The 27,167-nt window shown below is 32.2% G+C and overlaps 1 protein-coding gene across 2 annotated transcripts in view; it reads right to left on the reverse strand.

Moving 5' to 3' along the window:
• The window catches only part of LOC145284541 (protein lifeguard 1-like), a 164,378-nt gene that overhangs the window by 35,250 nt on the left and 101,961 nt on the right, over nucleotides 1-27,167 (reverse strand). For both annotated transcript variants that reach the window (XM_080133444.1, XM_080133445.1), the window contains 5 exons: nucleotides 25,425-25,498; nucleotides 8,261-8,325; nucleotides 6,650-6,703; nucleotides 2,413-2,463; nucleotides 1,608-1,647 (listed from right to left, as the gene is read on the reverse strand). In XM_080133444.1, the coding sequence (XP_079989570.1) occupies nucleotides 1,608-1,647; nucleotides 2,413-2,463; nucleotides 6,650-6,703; nucleotides 8,261-8,325; nucleotides 25,425-25,498 (284 nt within the window). The remainder of the gene's footprint in view (nucleotides 1-1,607; nucleotides 1,648-2,412; nucleotides 2,464-6,649; nucleotides 6,704-8,260; nucleotides 8,326-25,424; nucleotides 25,499-27,167) is intronic.

The following is a 27,167-nucleotide window of genomic DNA, read 5'->3' on the forward strand; positions in this document are numbered from 1 at the left end:
AATGTCAAAAAACAACATTTTTGCACCAACTTAATAGTAGTGATGGGAAGATTTTGTTCTAAATTCCAGATTCTGATGCAATTACTGATTCTGTTCTAAATTTCTGATTCTGATAAAATTACCAATTGTGTTCTAAATGCCCAATTCCGACTCAAACTTTAAAAAAAAAGAAACGCATTTCTTTTAACATACGTACATGTTTGAAACAAGCAAACTGAATTTTAAAAAGATTTCATATTTCTGTTGACTGAAAAAGGATGGTTGACCTCTAAAAATTATCAATCCTCAAAAGGGAAGAACTATTTAAAAAACACAATAAATAAAAGTGCAACAAAGTTCATTATCATAGTCACAATAACATGGTACAACAATAAAAAATAAAAATTGGCTAGCCAGAATCAAAGTTTGATATGTAGTTTAATGCTGAATCTTTTAACTTTATCTTCAGCAATTACTGCCTTCCATAGTTATTGTCATCTCACCACGTTTTGGCCAACTAATCCTCTGGCCAGCTTTGGGTAGGATTGAAACCGCTATCTTCAGACAGTGCTCACTTGTAGAGATTCAATGTCTCTATCCACTGCGCCACGGGCCCCAAAGCGCAATCAAGGTTGGATTTTTTGGTCTCGTAAATCCAAGTTTTTTTGTTATCTAATCTTCCATTGTCAGGTTTGTACCGAATGGTATATATTATTTAATTATTGGAATTCTTTTGAGATGAGTAATTTGTATATTTTATTTATTTATTTGCAGACTGTTATCCTCATCTTTGTAGTTGTTGTTTCACAATGTTTCAATTAACTATTCCCCCTGGCCTTCATCAGGTTATTAACTGCAATGGGATAGGAACTCTCAATCTCCTAACTTCATTCTCAGCAATTACTGCCTTCTATAGTTGTTGCCGTCTCACCACGTTTTGGCCAACAAATCCTCTGCCCAGCTTTTCGTAGGATAGAAACCGCTATCTTCAGACAATACTCATCTTAAACTAGAGATTTAACATCTATCCACTGCGCCACGGGCTCCAAAGGGTGATCAAGGTTGGAGTTTTTGGTCTTATAAATCCAAGTTTTTCCTATCTCAGTTAACAACCTGACAAAGGCCAGAGAAACAGTTGGCTGAAACATTGCGAAACAACAACTACAAAGATGAGGATAATAAATATAAATAAATCCTCTTAAATAATCAAACTCTACCCAAGTTAAACCATTATTGATCATCACGGTGTTGTCACAAAGTCTACATATCACTTATTAACTCTTATCCTCAAATGACCATTGGGCCTTGATAAGTGCCCTCTAGTTAAAAAAAAAAAGTAGGCATCTTGTTTATTCACTTGTTTAAGTTAGATACCTGTGACTAAATAAGACGACTGCTTTGCTCAAAATCTATATTTATGGTAACTTAAAATGTTTATAACTTCTATTAAATATTCAATGTTTTAAATGTGTTTTTAAGTCACAAATAAGGTGGTAAACCAAAACAAAAAATTGTTTTTCACTAATTTCCCAACTGTATTTCCTTTAAAATAATTTATGTTGCCAATAGTAACATTTATTAAACTTTTGCAATCCAATGAGTATAGAAGCATAACATATTTTACTTACAAAAACACTGAGGCACACAAAATTTCCTGGATATTGCCGACTAAAAGAGAAAAAAAAAAAAAAATTTTTTTTTAAATATTATGCAATATATTAATAAGGGTCAAAATATCATGTAATATATTAATAAGGGTCAAAATATTATGTAATATATTAATAAGGGTCAAAATATTATTAGTAGTGAAGGGATGATTTCAATATTTTTCCTGATTTCGATACAATTACCAATTCCATATTAAATTCCCGATTCCAATTCTTTATAAATCTCTAAAGTTGTTATTTTTCCCCCCGATTACTGTAAAAACACATGTTAAATGTGCATATATTTTCCTAAACGTAAAACTAAACTTGTGGGGGATAATCTATCAATTCTACTTTTTCTGATAGTTTAAAATCAATAAATATTTATTTTATTATTATTACCAGCAGTGGAAGATTTTGCTTTAAACAAAATCAAATAAAAAAAACAAAAAAACAAAAGAACCATTTTGGCATTGGAAAATCCGTGCAAAGTGTTCCAATTCCGATACCCCCAAATATTCTGATTTTTCCAATTCCTGATTCCAATTAAAAAACCCAACACTAATTATTAGATTATAGAATTTAGTTAATAGTTAATTTGAATAATTAATAATGATCATAAATTCAATGCTATCATTTTTACTCTGGTTTGAAGCCAAAGATGAAGTGAAATATGCTTGAAAGTTATAATCTTCACTTTCTTGTGGAATGTGCATGTATGCAACTTTTTTCTTTTTTTTTAATAAAAGTTACTGAGATAGAGAATTTTTTTTTTTATTTAACTTACCGAACACTTTGAATGCAGACAAGGACAAAATATGTCACAACAAATATGGCACTGAAATAAAGATAGATATCATAATTAGATGATTAGAGAAATATTAAACGGATTTTTCATTTAAGCATGTTTCGAATTAAAGATTTTTATCCACAAATTTATTTAAAAACTAGCAGGACCCATTAACTGGCGTTGCTCAGTGGAAGCATACCCCCCTACCCTTAAAGAAAAATTAAAGTATGATTGTTGTTGTTGTTGTTGTTGTTGTTGCTACCTAACCCCCAACCTCCTCATATTAAGAACAGCTTTCAGAATAGACACCTCCAACCTCCTCATGTTAAGAATGGTTTTCGGAATGGATACCCCCAACCTCCTCACATTAATAACGGCTTTCTGAATGGTCACCTGCAAAACTCCATGTTAAGAATAGTTTCGGAATAGACACCCCATTTTGTAAGTGGGAGGGGGTTGTTAAAATATTTGCCACAAATTTAACCTTGATAATCGCTGTTAGGATCCTCACACGCAAATACTTTGAACTAACAAAGAAATTTGGGGGTGGCAGTGTCGGTAGAATATAATTAGATTTGTTCTTCGCCCATACGTACTAATCTGGCTGCCAGTGATTTAAAGTGCATAATACAGGGATTTACATCACAAAAACTACTTGTATCCAGCAAATATGAGATATTCTTAATCAGCATAGTGGAAAACCTTTAAAAGTCATCATTTTATAAAGTGTGTAGATGGATCTAAGATAAAAATTTATCTAACAAAAAACAAAAAAAAGCAATTGGTCTATAATCAAACATACCCCCTCATTAAAAAAAATAAAGTATGAGTGTTGTTATTGTTGCCCAACCCTCAACCCCCTCATTTGGAATGATCAGCCGCAAAATCTCCATATTACGATTTTGTGAGTGGAAGGGCAGGGGGGGGGGGTCGTCAAAATATTTTCTCCAAATTTAACTTTGATAATTGCTGTCAGGATCTCCACATGCAAATACTATGAACATAAAGAAAAGTGTGTCTATAATTGGTTTGTAATCAAACATCTGCATAAAATATTGGGACATCAACTTAATTTTAAGCGGTTAATGCCTAAAACAAAACTAAACAATAGTACGCATAAATATTAATGTTATCTTTCAGGAGGTTTTTTGGTTGTTTTTTTTTGGGGGGGGGGTATATTTGCACGATGTTAATGTGTGCATAGGTATGGAAAAAATATAAATAAGAAAAAAAAAAGGAAACACACTGTTCTAAAACAAGGTAAAAGAAGAAATCAAAAAATATTCTCAGTTCGGTACGGAGATACAAAATCAAAAAAACAATGCTATCCATAAATATTATGTTTTTGGTTTCAGGAACTTTTTTTGTAGGAGGGGGGTAGTTGCATGGTGATAATGTGTGTGAAGGTAACTGTAAGAGTATCAGTCTGTAAATTTCTGATAATGAGCAGTTAATATTTTTGTATTTGGTAATATTTATAAAACAATTGCTTTGTGTAGAGAGAGCCGCCATATTTGTAAAGGTCAGGCACATTCATTTTTGCATTAAGATGTGTAATCTGGAATAATCAATGTTTCAGATCTCAGCCAATGAGAATTGTTGGAATTTTAGAAGGGAGAAATTATTATTTTCGAATTGAGAAATGGGAAGATGATTGTATGTTTATGAGTATGATCCAGTTATGAAGTGTGCCAGGACAATATAGTTATAATGTGTATATTTTCTCCCGATGATGATGGGGGGGGGGCTTTAGATTTAGAGGGGAAAATAGGAACTACTTTGTCTAAAGATGTTATGATTGTGATGATGTTGCTTCTAGGATGAAATGTAGGATTTTATTATAACGACTTAATGTATCTAAAATGTCATTCTAAAGTTATAGAAGATAGTAGCTAATATTCTAGACATAATAATTTTTTCTAGCTATTATGAAGACAAAAGTGCATAAAAATTTGATTAAACATTTATCATAAATACAGAAACCATTCATCAATCTGAATTTAGGCCGTAAATAATTCTGAATTCAGTAATGTGTATATAAAACAAGAATTTATAACTAACTGTAGACACATAAAAAAATACATGCCTTACTATTTATGCCCATATTAAGTAAAAAAAAATTGTAAAATAAAAACAATTAGCTTTGTCCATAATTCCCCCTATATTAAAAAATTAAAGTAAAGAAAAATCTGTATAATATATGTACATATGATGAAACGAAAATATCATATTCCAAAAATTATGGAAATTGATCAAGTAGTTTTATTTTTTATAAAGAAAATTATTTTTTTAGTGATTAATGCATTACAAAAAACTTTTCATAAGTTTAAATTATTGTTGAGTCATCTATTTCTTGAGATTTTTTTTCAAAATGGCACTGAAGACAGTCGCTCCTCGGTTACTCATTAAACTTTCTTATTATTTAAAAATAAAACTATTAAAACTGTATATGCCACATATACAATCAGCCATTAGATAAAACATAATTGAATGTTTTACCAATCAGAAGTCAGTCAGTCTAATATATATATATATATAAGAAATAAAAGATGAAAATTCAAAGTTAAATAAAACTTTATTATATCATCAGATGAAAAAGGAAAAAGAACCTTTTCAGGCCATGGCATTTCAAAGTTAAATGTTTTTCATCGGAAGAGAAGAAAAAGACAAGTTTATATATCTACAAAAAAGCTGGACGTATATAGGAGACTAGGGAAGTACATAGGGAGAGAGAAGTAGTGAATATATATATATATATATATATATATATATATATATATATATATATATACACACACACACAGGCAAATATACCCAGTGATCCAAATACAAGAAAGATACAAACAATTACACTTAAAGGGATAGTTAGAATCTTAAAAGATCTCTTGGTTGGAATGCATGCTATAACAAGTGAATGTCATCCCCATTTGGAACAAAATAAGAAAATTTTAAAAGTTTAATAATCAGAGGATATTCATCTTATTTCTTGTTGAGGGAAAAAGATTTTTTTAATATATACTGTTTCTTATTTTATCTTTCCAAGTCACACATGCACATACATTAAAATTTATTCACACACGAGTGTTTCTAAAAATTAATTTGTGCAGGCGTTACTGCATTCACCCACACCAAACACCTTGCAGTCAAAAAGCAGGACTCTTTAAAAAGTGCTGACGTAGTAGAAAACGCTCTCCTCACCAAAAACATGAATTTAGACCAATCAGAGCTCGATAAAAGAAAGCTTACTTCTGCCAGTTTCTGGAGCCTCTTAAAAAAATATATTAAAAAAAGCCAAAAAGAACTTCCTTTCACAGACAGAGAGAGAGGACGCAGACAGTACGCACGCAGAGCGAATACAGTAGCACACACAACAGGCTGTAACACGCACCAAGGAACATTGACTCTTTCTCTCACCTCGCCCGCAACACATCATCTATTTCTTTTCTTCTCACACTCACAATTTCTTACGTTCTGCCTCTCTTCCTTTTTGTACAGACTGCCTCATACGCACACACAAAAAAATTTCTTTCCTTTTAACATGAATAAACCCAGTGAACCAAGTACAAGAAAGATACAAACAATTACACTTAAAGGGATAGTTAGAATCTTAAAAGATCTCTTAGTTGGAATGCATGCTAAATCAAAACGTAGATTCCATGAACAAAGCTCCTTTCTTAGAAGTGCACGCCTGTGGAATTCTGTTCCATTTGCCTGTTTCCCACCTGACTACAACCTGGATGTCTTCAAGTCCATTATAAACAAATTCCTGATGAACCGCCCCCTTAAGTAAGACACTTTATCAAATCGCCAATACTAACGTACTGTACACGCAATAACCCTTATCTCCGAGTGGCTTCTGGGCCTTGATAAGTGGTGACTACCTTGTAAAAAGCATTTAGTTTAACGTCGACTGCAATGAATAAAATAAATGTTTGGCTGCTTTATTTTACAGCCCGTCAGTCCCTTTTCGGGTTATTTAATGTCGAATCCAGTAATTTTAGAAACAAAAGTTTTTATGCTTCAAGTTGTTTATATCTGCAAATATTTATTCATAGTGTTTGGTTTGCTTCTTTTGTAGAGAAAAATTGCTTTTGGTTTGACATAACATGACGGAATTTCACAAAGGGAAAGGAAAAATAATGTTTGTTTGTTTTAAGTCATGAAGTAGATATCTTCAGACAGCCTGATTTGGTAGCACCAGCAAAATAAATTTTTTATCAATAAATATACTTACTAAGATGTATAGTAAAACCAAATGTTAGTGATAATCCAAAGACGAATAGCAGTTCTAAAAATAAATGAAATGAAAACATTTAGATGATATTTGAAAAAGAAGACAAATCTGAAATACAAATATAAAATGATATTCTGTAATTCAATAATGGGAACAGTAAAAACACAAACTGGATTCAAGTTTTTCCGGAGTAGTCCAGGCCACATGGAGAATTAACGCATGCATTTTTTGTGCACAGTATATAGTGGAATAAATAAATTACGACAAAATATCACACAAGATATTGGGTGGTGTCTTTAGCATCTAAGAAGAGTAGAAATTTGACCTTGGGTTTACTTATATTATATATCCCTCGCTTTAGTTATTTTGTGTTTTAGTCCTCATATTCCATGAGTGATGTTTCTGACAACGGAGAGAAAATTTATGTTTTCTAAGCTTGAATCTATCCATTTAACACTTATTGTTGGCTAGTTTTTGATCTTGAAGTAGTATTTATTTATTTGCCTTTTACATCAAGTAGCTTCATATACTGTCTGGAAGCATTTCCATAAAAAAATACTAATGTCTTGGAAAGATAAAGTAGTATTTTTTTTATTATTGTTTAGATTTCAATAGTAATACTTTGATACTTGATACAGTTCATCAATAAAATATTTATTTTAATACTATTTTGACACTATCATGGGCCGAGGATGTCAACATTTCAAATCTTAGCTTGAAGTAACATGTGATAATATTTTGTAGTCATGGTGGTAATCCAAGAATCATGAGTTTCAAATTCACTCTGACCATCGATAGCTTTGTGTCCACACTGTGAAATTACATCCATAAAACTCTGATATTGACACTGGTCAGAACAAGGTAACAGTCAATTGGCATCACTTTTCTGCTGCATCAGAAAATGTTGTTTCGACCTCAAAGATGAAAAATGGTCGAGTCTGCAAGCTGAAGAGAATGTCTTAACATAAAGTGAACAAGACATTTCTATCTTTTTAAAAAGATATTTAATTTTTCTTATACCAATCACTGATGTTAAATCATTTTATTAACTTATGCTGTTATATTGGTCTGTGAATGAATCCTTCTCTTGACATGCTCTTTGCATGCTATCAACGGCAAATTATCATTCTAATAAACTGACTTAATGTTTCTGAATTTTTGAAATTAGGATTCATATTCTTTGGACTACTGTTCTCACCTTGAGTGTTATTTTCACAATGCTTTGGTCGATGTAACCTCCGACCTTCTTCGGCTGGATCTTACCGTACTCAGAAATTCTTCTGTTGAACTCCAGCGTCTTTCTGTCGAACATGGGAATCTTTCTGTCAAACTTAGGAAATCAGCACAGAATTTCAAAGGAATTCTTAATTTAATCCATGGGAGTAGCATTCCGTCAGCCAGTACTGGGTCGAAGTCCAAAGCAAGTTTGACAAGATACATCTGAAGAAGGTCGGAGGTTACATCGACCGAAACGTTGTGAAAATGACACTCAAGATGAGAACAATAGTCCAAAGAATCCAAATAATATGAAAGACAGAGATAACTGAAGCAATAAAACATTTCTGAAGTCATCCATTTCAAAATAATTTAGCTAAATAAGAAATTACTTACATCATGGTGAAGCAAACAATAAAAACAAGAGTTACTAACATCTGAAGCATGAGGATACTGTAAACCTGAAGTATAACAATAAAAATGATGTACATTATTATCAAACATCAAATGAATGAAACCTGGGTGCCTGTACAAAGACAGGCAACATCAAAAAATATATATATTTATATAACTATAATATATATATATAAATAAATAAACAAATGGAATAAATAAAGAAATTTATATAAGAATAAACAAACAAATAAAATGTAATAAGATAAATAAATTCAATTAATAAAATAAAATAAATATGTGTGCATGCATGCATACACATAAGTATGCAAGTATGCATATACATATTGATGTATACACTTGAGCAAGGGAACCAATCTTCCTACACATACAGTTACCTCCCTTAGACCATTCTCATTATCCAAGATAGATGTAAGCACCACAGTAACACAGCAGGCATTAAAAAAAAAAAAAGCTATAGTAATTTCTTACTTAATATTCATCACAGCTTGTATCCTGGAAATTGATTTGACAGCTCGACTGCGACACTGACTTACAGAAAGAAAGAAATAAAAAAAGGCTGTTCGATTTATTTTTAATCGAACAGCCTTTTTTTATTTCTCCCCTGAGGAAGAGATTTTACTCTCGAAAATGATGGATATCAACATCTATCATCCTGAACGACACATTATGATAGTAAGTAAATGTAATATACTTGAAAATTATTGAAAAGTCCTTTTAATATTGTCATTATGCTTTCATACAATAGCTCTTGTCCATAGTGTTTCCCATAAACTGCATTGACATAGCCATCAAACACAATTCCTTTCACGGTCAATTTTTTTAAATATGTCCTTTTAAGCAAAAACAGTACTATTTACTTAATTGTCATATCGAAAATAGTAATATATCCAAAAATTGCGAAAATTCATTGAGTAGAAGAAATGCTACTGTGCTTTTAGTTTTAAAAAAAAAGTCTATCGATGTCAGTTAAACAGTATGGTAAAAACAAGTTCTTGTTGACGAGTGTTAAAAAGTATAGTCCAACGTTTTTTGCATGATTAGCACTTTTTCTTCAATAAAAGGTGTTGGTCACATGATAGAAAACATTATTTTTGTAAAATTATTTCAGTTAGAACATCAAAAAATTTTTTTTTTTTTTAATAAATGAAATTTTATATGAGCCTTTCAAAATAAACGTCATTTTCAAAGAAGATTTTTTTCTCTGCTGGTATTAACAAAATAATTTGGCTTGTGAGAGATAAGTAGAACCCCCCACCCCTCCTTGTAATTTGCATGTTGAAATTCTTGTCATTGTCTTTCTTTTATTCTTCTTTTTTCTCTGTCTATTTTCGCTATCTCAGAGTGTAAATGGAGGCTATATTGTTAAAGTGACATTGCACCATCAGATTTTAATCCCCCCCAACCCATCAAGAATGTGTGGTGGTGGTAGTGGTGGTGGTGGGAGGTAGTCACTAAAAGGATTGAGATTGAGTCAATGGATCAAGAATCACAAGGAAATAATTAACATTCCTAATTTCAAGCTATACCTGAATATGAAATATCACAAACATATGACCTTTACTTAGAAAAAGAAAAAAAGATTGAATGAATAAAAAAAATGCTAAGTAATAATCATTTCTGGGTTGGTTGGTTGGTTGGTTGTTTTTGTTTAACGGCATATCAACCCTTTTCAGGTTATTTAATGCCGAATGATTTTGAAGAAAAATTTTTTAATAGAATATATTTGTTGTTTTCAAGACGGTTTCTATTTAATCCATAGTTGGGACCCTAACAGGTATTACCACTCCGGGGCAGAGTGGACCTGGGAGCAATGGCAATTAAAGGGTGGCTCCACACTCCACACTCCCTAAAGCCCGCAAGCTGGGGCCTCGCCACTGGATATAGTTTCAGGTCATATCCAGGACATCATTTCTAGGAGACAGTCCTATGGAGGGTGAAAGTTAAATTATTTGTATGAGCGATATTAAGAATAAAACTTATCAATCCTCATCATCTAAAAAATTCTTAAACATAATAATAAAAAAAATCAAATTTATTTAATCATTAATATAAACCCTATTCTTCTCAATGAGCTCTTTCCATTGAACAATGAAAATTTTAACTCCATAATAGTTTGATCTAATTTCTAAATTTGTTGTTTTTGTTTTATTTTTTTTTTGGGGGGGGGTCATAATAAAAAGTTGAAGTCATTTTAAACTTCTTAACAATACTATAGCAAAGATTTAGAAAAATATATCTGGGAAGTTATTCATCACCCACCATATTCATTGAATGTTGCATCAACAGATCACCATTTCTTTCAAAATCATATGAGCAGATTAAAATTCACTTTCAGTAAAGAAATTAGAAACGAGTTTGTTTCCTTATTCAGTTCAAACATAATTATATTAATGTGATGTACAGCATAATCATGTTGACACACTGGTTCTTGTTAGATCACCTAAGTTAAGCACTGTTGAGCCTAGTCAATACCAGATAGGTGACCATTTGGGAATACTAAGTACTGTATGTATTAGTGTTGGGACGATTCCTAATTTTTATACGATTCCGATTCCGATTCCGATTCCAGGAAAATATTGATTAACGATTCCGATACCAAGTACGATTCCGATTCCGATTCCTAGGGAATTAATTGTTTTGAAATATACCAGGTAGTTTTATACTTATGGTCGGTAGTTCCCAAATATGTTCCCTAACTTTGGAAGAGATATTTTATGTCTACACCGTCATGTTTTGGTTTGGTTTGGTTTGGTTTGGTTTGGTTTTACGGCATATCAACCTTCTTTCTTTTTTTTTTTTGGTTATTTAATGCTGAATTCAGTTTTTTTTTTTTTTTTTGGAATAGATATTTTAATTTAATCAGTGAGTCAAATCAGACTTTTTGTATCATTAGGTGATGTGCTTCCTTCCTTTTTTGGGGGTGGGGTGTAAAGTTGGATTGAATTAAAGTTATATTCTTTTATATAGATTTACTTTTTTCAGAAATGTTAGTATTTTGTTGGAGTTTATTTTTTTAAATAGTTCCTTCATATTGTTGACATGGTAATAATTTTGCCGGATATGCGCGAGATCGCCACAATCCAAAAGAAAGTGTTTTACTGTAAAAGGTTCTTGGCATGCAAAACATTCTGGAGGGTCTTCTTTTTTTAGCAGGAAGGAGTGGGTTATGTGCGTATGTCCTATGCGAATAAGGGACAAAATCACTTCCTCTCTACGTGATCTTCTGGCATCTGGTAATCGTTCTTCTATTGTGGGCTTGATCTTGAAAAGTTTATTATTTGGACAGTTATTCCATCTTTCTTGCCATTTCTTCATAATCAGATTATTTATTTGTTGTTTGTAGTCAGAATATGGAATTTTTACATTGCTTTTAAGGAGTTTTAAAGCATTTTTGGCAGCTATGTCAGCTTTTTCATTGCCCTGAATTCCAGAATGACTGGGGATCCAGCAGAATTTGATACTTTTGTTTTGTGAGAGAGTGTGTATTTTTTGTAGCAGTTTGATGAGTAGTGGGTTATTTAAATTTTTATTCTTTAAGGATTCGAGTACTGATAGGGAGTCTGAAAAAATTATAAATTTGTTGTGGGTAAGGTCAGTGATGAGATCTAGTGCCATATCTAAGGCTGTGGCTTCGGCACTAAAAATTGAGGCATGGTCTGGTAGTCGCTTCTGTAAGGTAATGTTAGTGGATACGACTCCGCATCCGGTTTTGTTGCTGTCTTTGGACCCATCTGTGTATATGTGCTGATGGTTTGGGTATTTTTCCTGAATGATAAGGAGTTTTTCTTGATAGGTTAGTGGATGGGTTTGATTTTTTGGGAGGTTATTTAATTCAAGGATGATTTCAGGGTATTTTAGTAGCCAGGGTGGAAGGCTTAGTTGGTTGACATTATGGATATTGGTGATTGTGATACCTGCATCTTCTACTAGTGGTTTTGTACGGAGCCCAAAAGGTTTTATAGCTTTTACTTTTTGGTAATATAGATTTTGGTAATTTGGATTGAAGGTACAGTTAGAGGTTGGATTTGTTGGCTGTGATTTTTCTCTATCATAGAGCGAGTAATCTAGTGAGTTTGCAATGCAGTTGTAAGCAGGATTTTCTGGGCAAGAGAGAATTTTGGTCAGGTATTGCAAGGCTAGTTTGTCGCGTAGAATTGATAATGGGGGTTCATTGGCTTCTGCATAGAGACTATCGATGGGGGAAGTTCGGAAGGCTCCCAGCGCAAGTCTGAGGCCCTGATGTTGAACGGTGTCCAATATCTTTATATACGACTTTCTGGTGGCACCGTAAATGAAGCTACCATAGTCTAGTTTCGATCGCACTAGTGACCTATATAACTTTAATAGGGTTTGTCTGTCCGCTCCCCAATCTGTGTGGGCAATGACCCGCATTAGCTGTAGGGTTTTATTACATTTATTTTTAAGATGTTTTATATGAGGGATGAATGTAAGTTTTTTGTCTAGTATTAACCCTAAGAATTTATGTTCATTTACAACAGGAATCGGAATATCATTTAGTTTTAAAAGAGGATCTGGGTGCAGTTTTCTTAGTTGACAAAAGTGCATACATTTTGTTTTGTTAATGGAAAATTTGAAGCCATTCTTAGTTGTCCATTTTTTTATTTTGTCAATGCATTGTTGAAGTTGACGCTCAATTATATGGATATGTCTTGAGCTATATGCAATTAAAAAATCATCAACATATAGAGAGCAATCCACGCCTTGGTTTATGCATCCAACAATACTGTTAATTTTTAGGCTGAATAATGTTACCGACAAAATACTTCCCTATGGAACTCCCGTTTCCTGTTCTTTGGTGTCCGATAGGCATGTTCCTACACGGACATTGAATAGTCTATTATTTATGAAGTTGTTGATGAAGATGGGTAGTCTTCCTTTCACTCCAGCTTCTTTGAGATCTTTCATGATGCCATACCTCCATGTGGTATCGTATGCCTTTTCAAGATCAAAGAAAATAGCAGTCATATGCTTTTTTTGTATAAATGAATTTCTGATGAAAGTTTCTAAACGAATTAAATGGTCTGTTGTGCTACGATGTTTTCGGAAGCCACACTGAAAATTAGTTATTATTTTATTTGTTTCCAGAAACCAAATTAACCTGGTGTTGACCATTCTCTCCATGATCTTACACACACAGCTTGTTAGAGCTATGGGGCGATAATTGGAGGGGTCAGATGCATCCTTTCCTGGTTTTGGTATAGGAATGACTGTGGCTTGTTTCCATATGACTGGAAGATTGCCATTGAGCCAGATGTCATTATAAATAGAAAGTAAATACTTTAATGGTTCATCTGGTAGTTGTTTTAGAAATTCATACGTTATTTTATCAGGTCCCTCAGCCGTGTTGTTGGCTTTTTTTAATGAATCCTTTAGTTCATGGATGGTAAAAGGTTTGTTGTATTCTTCCTCATTATTACTTTTAAAGTTCAGTTTGTTTTTTTCTGATTCCTGTTTAAAGATCTGGAATTTTTTAGCGTAATTTTTAGAAGATGAATTATTTGCAATAGTATCTGCAAGCAGGTTTGCCATGTCCTCTTTTTTAGTTATTTTACTATTGTTTACACATAGGTGGTTGAGAGGGGAACTGGTGTTTTTTCCTGATATTTTCTGAATCATATTCCATACAGTTTTGTCTTTGGTGGTGTTATTGATTTTAGACACAAAATTCTTCCATGATTCCCTTTTGGCTTCGTTTATTGTTCGGCGTGCTTTAGCCCTGCATATTTTAAAGTTGTTTAAATTCTGAGTAGTTGGTTGATTGTTGAATTTTCTTAATGCAGCACATCGTAACCTGATAGCCTTTTTACAGTCATTATTAAACCAGGGACGATTATACTTGGTTGATGATTTTGTTTTAGGAATACATTCTTCTGCTATTGAGATAATGGTATCTGTAAAGTGAGTGATTGGGTCTTTCTCACATTTTTCAGGTAGGACTTTGTGTTTGCATAATAATTTGAATTCATTCCAGTTAGCTTTTTTAAGGTTCCAACGAGGAATTTTTGAGATTATTTCAGGACCAAAATGTTCTAAAGTTATTGGGAAGTGGTCACTTCCACAGGTATCTATATGCACTGTCCAATTGTAATCTATAAAGATACTAGGATCACTTATAGAGAGGTCAATTGCTGAGGACGAATTTGTAGCGGAGTGAATAAACGTTGGTTTTTTGTTGTTATATATGCATAGATTGTTGTTGTTGATAATATTTTCTATAGTGATTCCTTTTCTATCTGTGTTTGAGCATCCCCAACTAACATTATGACTATTAAAATCGCCTAATAATAAGAAGGGGCGAGGGAGTTGGTTGATGAGTTTTTCTATTTCGGTTTCATCTATGGGGTCGTTTTGAGGCAGATAAATGGAGCAAATTGTGACCGTTCTATGTAGGGTGGCTGTGACAGCAATTGCCTGTAAGTTAGTTTGTAGATTTATTTGGCTTTGTGCCATGTTTTTGTTAATGAGAATGGATGTTCCTCCTGAAGCTCTATTTGGGTTATTTGTTGTATAGTTGTATTCAGTAAAACTTTGAAGATTGATATTTTCAGATGGTTTTAAAAAGGTTTCTTGTAGGCATATTATTGTGGGACATAGATCGGATATCAGTAGAAGTAATTCATTCCGGTTGGCTTTTATACCTCTGCAATTCCATTGGATTATTTTGTTGGCCATAGTTTAGATTTTATGTATTTGATTTCCCTTTTGTCTTGGGAATAGGGGTGTTTTCTTTTTTATGGGTGTTTAGAAGTTTTGTCTTCTATTTCCATTGTTTCCAAGGAGGTTTTAAATTTATTTTGGTCTGTAGTTCTTGTATTTGAATCATTGGACTGTTTCATGTGCGTTTGAGCACTTGTGAGCTTTTTATCATTGGTAGATTCGGTTTCTGTTTCCATGGCTTCTGGTTCTTTGTGTTCAATTGGTTTGTTAGCTTTTATGCTTGATTTATCTCTGCTTTTAGATGTTGAGCGAGATCGTGGTTTGGTTTTTGTGGGGCTGGTTTTCTTTGAGGAATTTTTCCCATTTATTGTTCTTGTCTGTTCGGATGTTTTTGGAGAATCTTTATTTTTTTGCTTGTTGTTATCTGTTTTTATATTAGAACTCTTGTGGGGGATTAAGGGACTCTCCTTATTGTTGGTATTCTGCTCTTCAGAGTTCTCGATCTCCAATATCTTAAAGCTATTGGAGAGGGGAATTTGTGGGTTTATTTGTAGTTTTTGTTTAGTTAAGTTTGGTTCTGGTTTGTTTTTTTGGATTTGTTTCTGGTCTACTGGGTGTGGCGTTTGGATTTTTGGTTCCAGTGAGTTTTTTTTCATTTCTTCAATTGTATTTATCAGTATTTTGATTTGGTTGGTGAGGTCTTGGATTTTAATATCGAGTTTTGTTGTACAATAATTGTCATTGTGTTTATTTGTGTTGGGAATATTCTTTTTGGTTATTTCGGAATATTTAGCTGTTATTGCCTTTTTCCTTGCTTCTGGGTAGGTGATGTTTAATGAGTGTTTAATTTTAACAATTTCTTTTTCTTTTTCTTTTTTCCAGATTTCACAGTCTTTGGAGTAGGCACTGTGATTTTCTGTACAATTGGCACATTTATAAGTTTTTTGACAGTTGATATGATTGTCGTTTTCTCCACACCTTCCACAAACTGGCTGGCGTGTACATCGGTCCTGATGATGACCAAACTTTTGACATTTGAAGCAACGCAGTGGGTTGGGGATGTATGGTTCGACTCTTAGTTTCTCATAGGCTATTTTTATTTCTTGTGGAATTTTTTGTTGGTAAAAGGTTAATATATATGAGTGTGTGTTTATCATTTCTCCATTTTTTTTAATTTGAATTCTTCTGACATCCGTTACATTTTGTTCTTTTAGATTTGAACGGATTTCGTCGATGGAGCAAAGTGAAAGTTCAGGGCTTTTCACAACTCCTTTGCATATGTTTAGTGTTTTGTGAGGGTACTTTTTATTTTTATATTGTCAAAATGTTTCCATTTTAAAAGTTCATCTGCCTGTGTTTTGGTAAGAATTTCTATCAAAAGATTACCATTTCTTAATTTTTTCACTAGTTTAGGTTTGACCCTTTCTGATAGTATTTTTTCTATCTTGAAGGGGGAGAGTTTGGTTAAAGACACTTCTCCAATTGACTCCATTACTATGAAGTTTGGATAGTTATCCGATTCCTCATTCGTGTCACTGTCCGAACTGTCTAAAAATCTTTTTTTACTTGGATTTTTATAACTCATATTGGGTTCGTTTTTTTTAATTCATCATCCCTGCTCCCCACCCACCTTGGAGCCCTACTTGGGATGCGCACAGGGGGGAAGCCCATTCGCCCTGGCTACAACAGGGTTACAAGTATGATATACTTGTACATAATGTAGGCTTCGAGCACTCGTGTATCTTAATTTCTCCCATCCAAGTAAAATATGGGAAAGATCAGAGAAAAACATCCATGTCTAGTCCTTGTTCACTATATACAATTGACCCTCAGCCACCGCTTTCACCACTTGTTTGGGGATCAGTATTGATGGGGAAGTGTTGTGTATTATTTAGATTTGGTGTAGATTGTATGCGTATAAGTGGTGAGCTAGACGTGACCAGCCGATTGATCGGATCGGGCCTCTCCGATCGCCCGTCTGGCCCAGTACGAGGCCAAAGTGGAGTGTTGCAACTGATACCTTTATTTCCCTAGGTATCAGTTGCTCAGCCACCAGGATCCTTTTCGTAGACATTACGGGATGCCACCTACGGCCAACAGGTGGCCCCATTGAGGGACTTTTACTCTCTGCAAGGGGGCAGTCAGTGTATTCTAATGCTCCACTGACGGGGTTGGGAAGTAGGAAAAAAAAAAAAAGGGAAGGGGGCTGTTGTTTTTGTTTTTGTTTTTGCAGAACATAATTAAGTTTTACAAAAGAGAATAGGAAACAAAAACGGAAAATCGATGTAGGTGCATTTCGTGTTTTGGTTTAAATAAAATTATTATATAGTAAACTAAACGGAAAAATTAGCAAAATTTATGTTAGAGAAAATTTATTTTACTTAATTGGAATACAGAAAAAAAAACTCAAAGAAAATAGAATTTATCCTTCAGAGAAAAAAAAATAAAATAGAATTTATATAACAGAACAAAAACAAGAAAATTAGAGAATAAATACACACGATTCATTATTTTGGTCCTCATAATTAACAGATTTAATGAATTAAATAAAAAAAATATAGCGGAAGAGAAAGAAAATATATACTAATTAAATATAAAAAAGATAAATATTTGATTTAATAATTTATAAATGAACGTGCGTAATGAAAAAAAAAAACAATATACCACGTGACATGGCGCCGTAGATACAAAATAACCTTTCCAAAGTTAACGACCATATATGAGAAATACCTTTAATCGAAAGTTTTTGTGTTTTATACCAAAAGGTAGGTATAGCGAAAAGTTACAATTAAAGGAATTTCAAAAACGATTTTTTGTTTAGCTACTGATAGTTGTATTTGTGACGGCAGTTCTTCAGACCTCCATAATTCACAAGGAGTAGTTAACACCTATTATTTTTTCTTACTTTTTCATTGCTTTTACACGTTGTTTCTAACGTGAAGAATAAGTTTAGCCAAACTAATTTTGAAATAGGGTATATCAAAGGAACACATATAAAAATGATACCACTATAAAAAACAAATGAAATACTAGATAAAATGTAGCAAACATAATTACCAAAATTACAGAAAAAGATTTTAAAAAAAACAAACAAAAAAATGGTGAAGTTTGTTGAGTGAAATGAATTATTGAAAGAAAATTAATTGAACTAATAGAAATGTTAAATAAAAAAATGTCACATTTCAATATTTTTTTAATAATTAAATTCTCAGAGTTGTCGAAATTAAAAATTAAGTGATTTTTTTTTTTTATTAGACTTCTTTCGAAGCTTGTTACCTTGAAAAATACATTTAAAACCCTGTTTTTTTTTTTTTAAATAAATTGAAAAATAAATGCAATTAAAAAAATTTAATTGATAATTGAAACTTTAAAAACATATTAAACATTGAAAAATTACTTATCTCACAAATTAACGTCCAATAAAGTAGATCCAGTCTTCATACAGGAATTTGGTTATAATAAATATATCTTTCCCAAACTTAAAAATTAAATCTTTTTTTTTTTTTGAGAGAGAGAGAGAGAGTGCTTTAAAATCGCCGGGGAGTGCCGCCTAAAATTTTAAAGAAGTAAATTTTAGGAGTTTAGTGCCTTTCAAAGACGGTTATCATAATTTATTATCATCATTTAATTTCCTTTTTTTTCCTCCCCCCCCCACACCTTTCCACGTGGTTCAGTAGTTAACCAGTGCTCTTGTTGCTGTCAGTCAGCTATCTTTACCTAAGTTTTAATTTCTAGTTAAAAGAATTTTTCATGAATGGAATCAGCATTTTTAAAAATTATTTTTTTAGTTGTATATATTGTATTTACTCTTTGAAGTTAAGGAGGGTTAAAAAAAAATGGTGACATCTAGATGGTTACGTAGGCAAAAAAAAAAAGACACTGCGATTTCGACCCTCACTAATAAAACTGCTCTGAGTGACTAGTTGGTAATTTTTTGTTCCTTTTCTTTTTTATTTTGCTCCTCCAATTTATTTGGATGCTTCATAGTTAAATGTTTTAACATGTTGGTTGTGGTCATGTTAGATGGTTTTATTCCTCGCGATATTTTAATTTGACAGACTTTGCAAATGGCTTTCAACTCATCATCTTCAAAAAGACTTTTTTTTTGGACTTTGGGCCATATTAGAAAATTCAGTTTATCTGTAAACAAATAATTTACTATTAAATTTTGTTTTAAAGCTAGTCACTTATTTGGATAATTAATTGAAAATAATCCGCTAAAAAAGACAAAAAGAAAAAAATATAAAGGGATGGGGCGGTAAATTGTACCAACCGGTAGTTAACAAAAAAAACTTATAGAATTTAACTTTTGAAACCAATGTATAAAAGTTTACATAATGAAATGCAAATATGCATTTTCGGGTTCGTATTACTGTACACAGATTCGAAAAAGTTGTCAAAAAACAAATATATAACAAACAAATATTATCAAAGGCAAGATAAGTTACTTTTCTACCAAACTGGGTAATTTATTTTGTTTTTATTCAATGTAACATGTTTATTCAGCTCAAAAAACATGCAGTGTTTACCGATGTATTGGAAAATTCAAAATGGCGCCCGACACTCTCTTTAACATGGTAAGTTCGGGAAAAGGTGTTATAAATAATAAACTAGACAAAATACTATTAAAAAAACACCGAATATATGTCAAAATATGTCACGGTAACATATATTGAGCGAGTTTCTAGCAGTATTTTGTATAGTTTATTATTTATAACATCTTTTCCTGAACTTAACGTGTTAAAGAGAGTGTCGGGCGCCATTTTGAATTTTCCAATACATCGCTAAACACTGTATGCTTTTCGAGCTGAATAAACATGTTACATTGAATAAAAACCCGAAAAATATATCCAGTTAGGTAGAAAAATAACTTATCTTGCCTTTGATAACATTTATTTGTTATATATTTGTTTTTTGACAACTTTTTCGAATCTATGTGTACAGTAATACAAACCAGCATTTTCTTTTGAATTTTTTTTTTGGTTGACTGTGTTCAATTCACACATGGTTGATGCGGTTCAATATTGCTAAACTATAAGTCCTTAGTAAAATTCTATTTATAAATACTTTTTAAAATGAAATTATTTAATTAATCGTAAATATTATTTAGACATAAAAATTAATTGATTACAAAACCTTTTAAAAATATATATATTAATTTCTTTTTCGTTTGGCAAAAAACTGCGCAAAACACTTTTAATTTTCAATTTAAAATTCTAGAAAAAAGATTATATTATTCTGCTTTTAATATAATCAAGTTCAGGGTTTTATCTTTCTGGAGAAAAAAAAAAAATAATGGATTTTATTTCAATGAAATTAAAAAAAAAACTTGACTGAATTGAATTAATTACCCTTAAATTAACGAAGGGTTTATTTAATAACTTTAGGTTTGGAAGAGATAGGTATGAGGTCAATTTTTTTGAAACTTCAAAAGAAACCGACTACTGTCAAAACTTTGCGAAATAATACAACGTGATCAATTTCATTTTAGAGATATTTCTTTCAAAAGCCTTCTTTTAAAAAAAGAAAAAAAAAAGTATATTGTTCTATTAAACCTTTTACTGTTTAAATAATTTGACTTTGCTCGTTTTATTTTAAGAAAATATAAGTTGAAAAAGCATTTTCATTCACTATTAGAAGATTTGTCAGTAAAAAAAAACAATTGCCAAAAAGATAAGCGTTTTTTTTATTTTTACTCGCAATGTAGAGCCCTGCATACTTTTCAAGTTAACTCTTTTGTAGTTTTGATTACAATAGATCTGAATGAATGAACCTTGTAAGGGAGGGGCACTAAGCATTGCCCTGTTAATAATGAATTTCTTTGGTTTCTTTTTATTTCTCTCTTGCGGTTAGAAATATCAGGAAATTTTTTTCTTTTTTTCAACATCAGACTAAAAGAATCGTAATGAAGGAATCGGAAAATTAGGGTATTTTTTAACGATGCGATTCCGATTCCGATACCTCCCAAAATACACGATTCTTACGATTAACGATTCCGATTCCGATTAATCGTCCAACCACTAGTATGTATTTAGGTAATTGAGTATGTATAATAGCTCGGGGAAATGAACGACCCTGCTTTGCACAGATTCAAGTCACCTGTGAGCGAGATGTAGCACCTGTTAGTCTCCTTCTGATATTCTGGGCGTTTACCATGCAGAGAGTCCATGATGAAGACAATACATCTAGGAAAGGCAGGCTTCTTTCAAAAAGTATGGCAATCTTCTAATGATGGTGTCATAAACATAAACCCGCTTCTAATTTGCCATGAGCCAGCATGAAAGTAGTAAGGCCCAGAAAACTCATGAAAATACTCATGTCAGTGTGCGATCTGGTCTAACTGAAGATAGCGAAACATAATAAAAAAGAGAAATGTTTTATCCAATACCAGTAGGTGCAGGTGAAACGTGAACAAGTTCCGCAGAATCTTTCAGGTTTTTTCTATTGGCTGGAAATACTTGATGCTTCGCCAAGGCTATTAAGGGTATTTTTTATCGTGACACCATCACTAGATGGGTTGCCTACCACAGCTTAAGAGAGGCCCATCTACCCTCGAGAGAAGGATAGACCACACCAGTTTTCCAACCTAGTATTTTTACCTCGCAGTACATACAGGGCCTCACCTTCCCAAATGGGCAGCCATCTGGTACTGGCCAGGTTTAACGTTACTTAACTTCGGTAATATGGCGAGAACCGGTGTGTCAATGTGATTGTGCTCTATTATACATACATGATAAAAGACATTAAAAAACTTATTGATAGAGGAAAATAGAAGAGTGGCAACTACATTAACAATTAAATAAATTTAATATTGTAAGTGTTTTGTTTTGGGGGCTTTAATGAACCATAAAAAAGATAGAATATTTGTTACAAGCTAATGAGGCTTGATCGCCCCATTGATTCACTCAACACCTGAATCCCAGAGATACTTTAATAAGCTTCACATCAAGAGAAAAATAAGTCATTAAACTAAATGAGACGAAAGCTACAGTTAAAGAGAATCAAAGCTTCTAAACCTTCAGTATTTCAATACTAATCCATACAAAAGAAAAGTTCTAGATTAAAGATGTTTGTCTATCGCTTGTGAAGATGACCATGATTATGTAATTGTTTTGTGCATCTGGAGTTGGCTTGTCAGTCTGATCTGAGCTCTGAAGTATTTCCCACATGTATAGGATCTGTGGGATGATTCTGTAGCAGAGATGCTGACTACTCTGTCTTTTGTAATAGTATGTTTCTTCTCAGGCTCTTAGATATGTGCAGATGATTCAGTAATTATGGCTCCTTTGTGGCTTGCAGTATGCCAGGAACATTTGTTTTGAGCCAGGCTTTCCCACAAGTTGGAATACGAAACAAATTGTTTTCTGGGCTGGGTATAAATGAGAAGCAACATGAGTAGAGAACTACAAACAAACAAAATATGCTGTGCTCCGATAGATTTCTATCTCAACCAATCTATGTGGATATGAATAAAGCAATAGGACGCTTTGGTTTGTTAATGACATGCTACACTGGAAACCATCATGAATTGCCTTTAAGTTTCTCTATTACTGCTATTCATTGAAATGCATTGAGCCTATTCTTGATTTACCAAGCCAACAGGACATGAAATAAAACTTCCTTATTATTACATATTGGTTTCGAAGAAGAACATTTTAATAATTGAATATTATTTGTTGCTATTTAATTGAATAAACACTAACTTTTGTAAGTATATATTTTCAAAAGTTTTACATAAGAAAGCTTACATTTTTCCTTGTTTTGCATTGATCTTATGAAATATTTTAATATTTCGAGATGCAAAGGTTTTATTTTTATGAGCTGCAATAATCAAAATCAATAAAAAAAAAAAAATGACTGAAATATTTAAATTTTTGGCAATGATGTAGTATGGTGAACAGGCAAGAAATCGAAAACAAACAAAAGATATAGCAAATAATTTTTACTAAACAAGTTTTTTTTATCAAATCGCATAGTTGTAAATTTCTGAAACTTATTGTAAGATTTATCAGCTGTGAATTTGCTATCATGTTCACTTAGCTAAACATACATAAATTAAAGATGGCTACTAATTTCAGGCTAAAAAGATAGTAAAAAAGGCTTACCCTACCATTAACCCTAAGTCTAAGTGGAGAGGTAGTTGGATTTTGGATTAATGTTAAGTTTTTTGGGGGTTTTTTGTTTAACTATTCTAAGGAATAAAATATCAACAAAACAAAGATTGGTCATCCATATTGGATTCTGAGTGTATCCAAAGACAAAATATTGATGAAATCTTATATGGAAATAAAAAATAACAACTTTAAAACAGTTTCAGAAGATTAAAATGATGCATGTAGGTATGTAGTAAATTTATTTCATTTGGTAATAGTTATTTGTTGTACATTTTGTTTTTCACCCCATTTTTGCACTGTTAACCATACTAAATCATTGTCAAATTTTTGTTTCCATACAAAATATATAAAAGTTTGTTAATTGAATTACAAAAAAAAAATGAATTTTTCCGTTATGCTTTAATAAAAAAATTGTTAGTCAGTAGATTGCTAGGAAAAAATAACATCTATAATATGAGGTGAAGTAAATAAAAAAAAACTAAGTGCATTGGTGTTCTTAAACAAACAGTTCTTAATTTTTGAGACAAAGTATGATTGTTTGCATTAATCGAATAATTGTTTTCATCTTGAGTATCATCGACAAAATAATAAAAAATATGAAACTTTGAATATAGAACTAACCCCCTTTTCTCCTTTGCCTAACATGGCTACTTTAACGCCCGAAGAAGGTCATAGGTTGCATCAACTGAAACGTTGTGCAGATAACACTCAAGATGAAAACAATTGTCTGATTAATCCAAATAATACAAAAAAGTATTACTTAAAATAGCATTTGTAATATGATCAAGTAATATGTACAATGTTATTACTAAAGAAAAGCTACATTTCTTACAGACACTTGTATAACGGTAAACGGATTTATTAATGGGTTCAGATTATTTTTTTAAAAATTCTTAAATCTTAAAAATACCATTAAAAATAATTATTTAAATACAAAATTTAAAAATTTGACAGTTTAAAAGACTAAACAAGTGCAGAATCTTTTTCAACAAATAAACATATTGCTTCTACACTATCAGAACGATATTTCGGAAATTGTAATACTGAATTTCATATGAATTCCTCGTATTTTTAAGATGATTATATCGAAAAATTATGAAAATCGATAAGGTAAAAAATTATTTATTAAAGAAAATAGCAAATAAAATTTGAAGAAAACGATCATATTTGCTTATGTAAGGCACAAGAGAATTCAAAAGAGAGGTAATTTTCCATTTCGATTTAAACAAGATGGCTGCAATTTTTCACTTGCTAACATGATTAAAGTTGTTTTTTTTTAAATAATTCAGTAATTATTGTAAGGGGCATATCCCAAGTAATACGTTTCTTTCTCTCTCTTCCACATCAACATGCTAATGTGTTTCAAAATGTCTTCCGCAAAACAATGCACCGCTACAACAGAAAGCAATGTGTCAAAAAAGGAAAAAAAAAATCTCACAAACTCCTCCAAGCAACCTGCTTTATGAAGCCCAGCACACCTCATTTGCATGTGTGTAGAGCGACTTTGCGAGATCGGCCGAGACCGTGTGTGTTAAAACCTCATGGACGCCATCTCTGATCTCTTTTGTCTCAACTCGCAGGGAAGACAGAAGGTAGGCTGTTCTTATTTTCCCCAGAGTAATATTCAGATAATTTCGACTGCATAATTTGGGAGCTAACATTGTAATTTATTAAAATTGACAAAAAAAAATCATTAGAAACCATTGGTTTTTATATGAAAACTCCATTTATCAACTGCAAAATTTCGTCCCAATAGTGTAGAAGCACCAACATATTTATTAAAATTAAATTCAATATTTCAATTCATAAAAGAATCTTCATCAAGAAATACAGTTTTTTTTCATTTGTTTTTATGTACCATGGCAATGGTAATGGTGGGCATGTTTTTCCTTCAGATGTTGGTGAAGTATAAGGTTTAAATGTCTAATATAATTGAAAACACCGGTCGAGTGTGTATGTGTAAAGTAATAGAAAGTCTACTGATTATATAGCAAGTACTGCTGATATGAAATGCAAAAATTTAACAGTTTAAAGACCAAAGTGCAGAATCTCTTTCAACAAATAAACATATTTATTCAAATTAAATTCAATATTTCGATTCATAAGAGAATTTTCATCAGGAAATACAAGTCTTTTTTCTTTTTTCTACGTACCATGGCGGTGGTAATGCTTGGCATGTTTTCCTTCAGGTTTGAGCCTGCCTGTCTACTACCATTTTTTTTTTTTTTTTAAATACCTCTCTACACTTGGGCTGCCTACCGGGGGGGGGGGGGTTCCTTACAACACCACTTCTACACACCCGCGCAATGCCAGCTACTCCCGCTAGTCTATATATAAAAGAAGTTTCTAACCTTTCTGATAAAAGCCCGTCGTATGGCTTTGTCCGAAAAAGAATTACTAAATGGACTTGACTGTTCTCCAGGTGCTGAAATAAATAAAAGAGTTTAATATTAAGAAAAAAATCATCACAAAATGATCATAAAATATAAATTTTACAAAGAAACAAAAGTAATTAAGTGATTGTAGATATTTATTTTAAAAAAATATTTTATGCGAATGCCACATTTGTTTACAATCACAATAAAAAGTTGCATCATAATTTTTTCTAAGTTTTATTTTAGGTGTAGATAATCTAACAGTCACAAATTTAGAATGTTGATCTATTTTTACAACAAAAAACTACATATATAGTTTAGCTGTTTTGTTTTACGTCATATACATCCTTTTCAGGTTATTTAATGTCGAATCTAATAATCTACCCCCACCCCCACCCCAAATTTGTATGTTTCAACTATTTTATATCTCCAAATACTTATTCAACTGATTTGGTTGTTTTGTAGAGGAAAATAGTTATAAATATGCTGTCTTTTTTTTTTTCCAGATTTTTCCAAAATCTTCATTTGTTTTGTTTCCAGATTTATTGTTGTATAGTTCGGTCTTGTTGTGAAATGTTAACAATGGGTTGTTAATAGAGCATTTAGAAATTTTTAATTTTTACAAAGGAATCACCACTTATCAAGACCCAGAGGCCACTCAAAGATAAGGGTTAAAGAGTGTACAGTGGTCAAAAGGACAATATCATAGTAATCATTAGAAGGTTAAATTTTCTAAATTGGATTACTTAAGGGGAATGGTTCATCAAGAACTTGTTTACATTAGATTTGAAGATGGCCATATTATAGTCAGCTGGAAAGCAAGTAAATGGAAGAGAGTTCCACAGGAGTGCAGTTCTTAGAAAGAAGCTTTGTCTATGAAATCTACATTTAGGTTTAGGCACAGATAAAGAGTGAGGGAAATTATTGATAGTGGTTTCAGCCAAATGAGCGTTTCTCGTGAATGTTTGGCGAGCGCTAGTCTTCTTGGTCATTTCAACAATTCTCAAATTTTGAATATGGCCTGGAAGTATTGTATTTTTTTTATCTCTTTCCCATAGCAGAAAGATTAGACAGAAGGTCATGAAAGTGGGATTTGAAAAACCAGCTCTATAGAGGAAGAGCACTCTAGCTGAACAAAAATTGACTAGGCAGCACACTCAAAGTTCTGTGGTAGAGGTGCATCTGGCAATTAGCAATAAACTAACCCTTTATCAAATGCTGAGATGGTAAAGACTGGAAAAATGGACCTCCTAGAACTGCAGAGGACTATACCTCAGATCAACAGAGAACAAACCCATGCCAGCCATAGCATGCCTAAGACTGTGAGTAAGTATGAAATGTTATAGAAGTCTTCACCAAGAAGACGAATGATAGATTTAAATTTTCTCAATATTTCATTAACACTTCTTAGTAAGACCGGAACTATGCAACAACAGATCTGGAGATCGAAAGATTAAAAAAATGATTACTTAATGTTCGTGACTGACTGGCTGACTAATACATGAAGTTGCTATCAGATTTTTAAAGTCAAACCTAAATAGCATTTGAGTTGACAAATCAAAATTTGTTTATGACAAGCCAGTCTTCAGTTGTTATTGCTGTATCACATATTTAGCTGCAATTTATTTTTTTAAATTATTTAATCTAGTCTTCACAACTGCTAATATGAAACATTTTTAAAAATAAAAATCAGCAAAGAGGGGATAATTCATTTAAATT

This window comes from Euprymna scolopes, chromosome 9 (genome assembly GCF_053919585.1).
Source record: "Euprymna scolopes isolate OS-2025 chromosome 9, ASM5391958v1, whole genome shotgun sequence".
Classification (NCBI taxonomy): Eukaryota; Metazoa; Mollusca; class Cephalopoda; order Sepiida; family Sepiolidae; genus Euprymna; species Euprymna scolopes.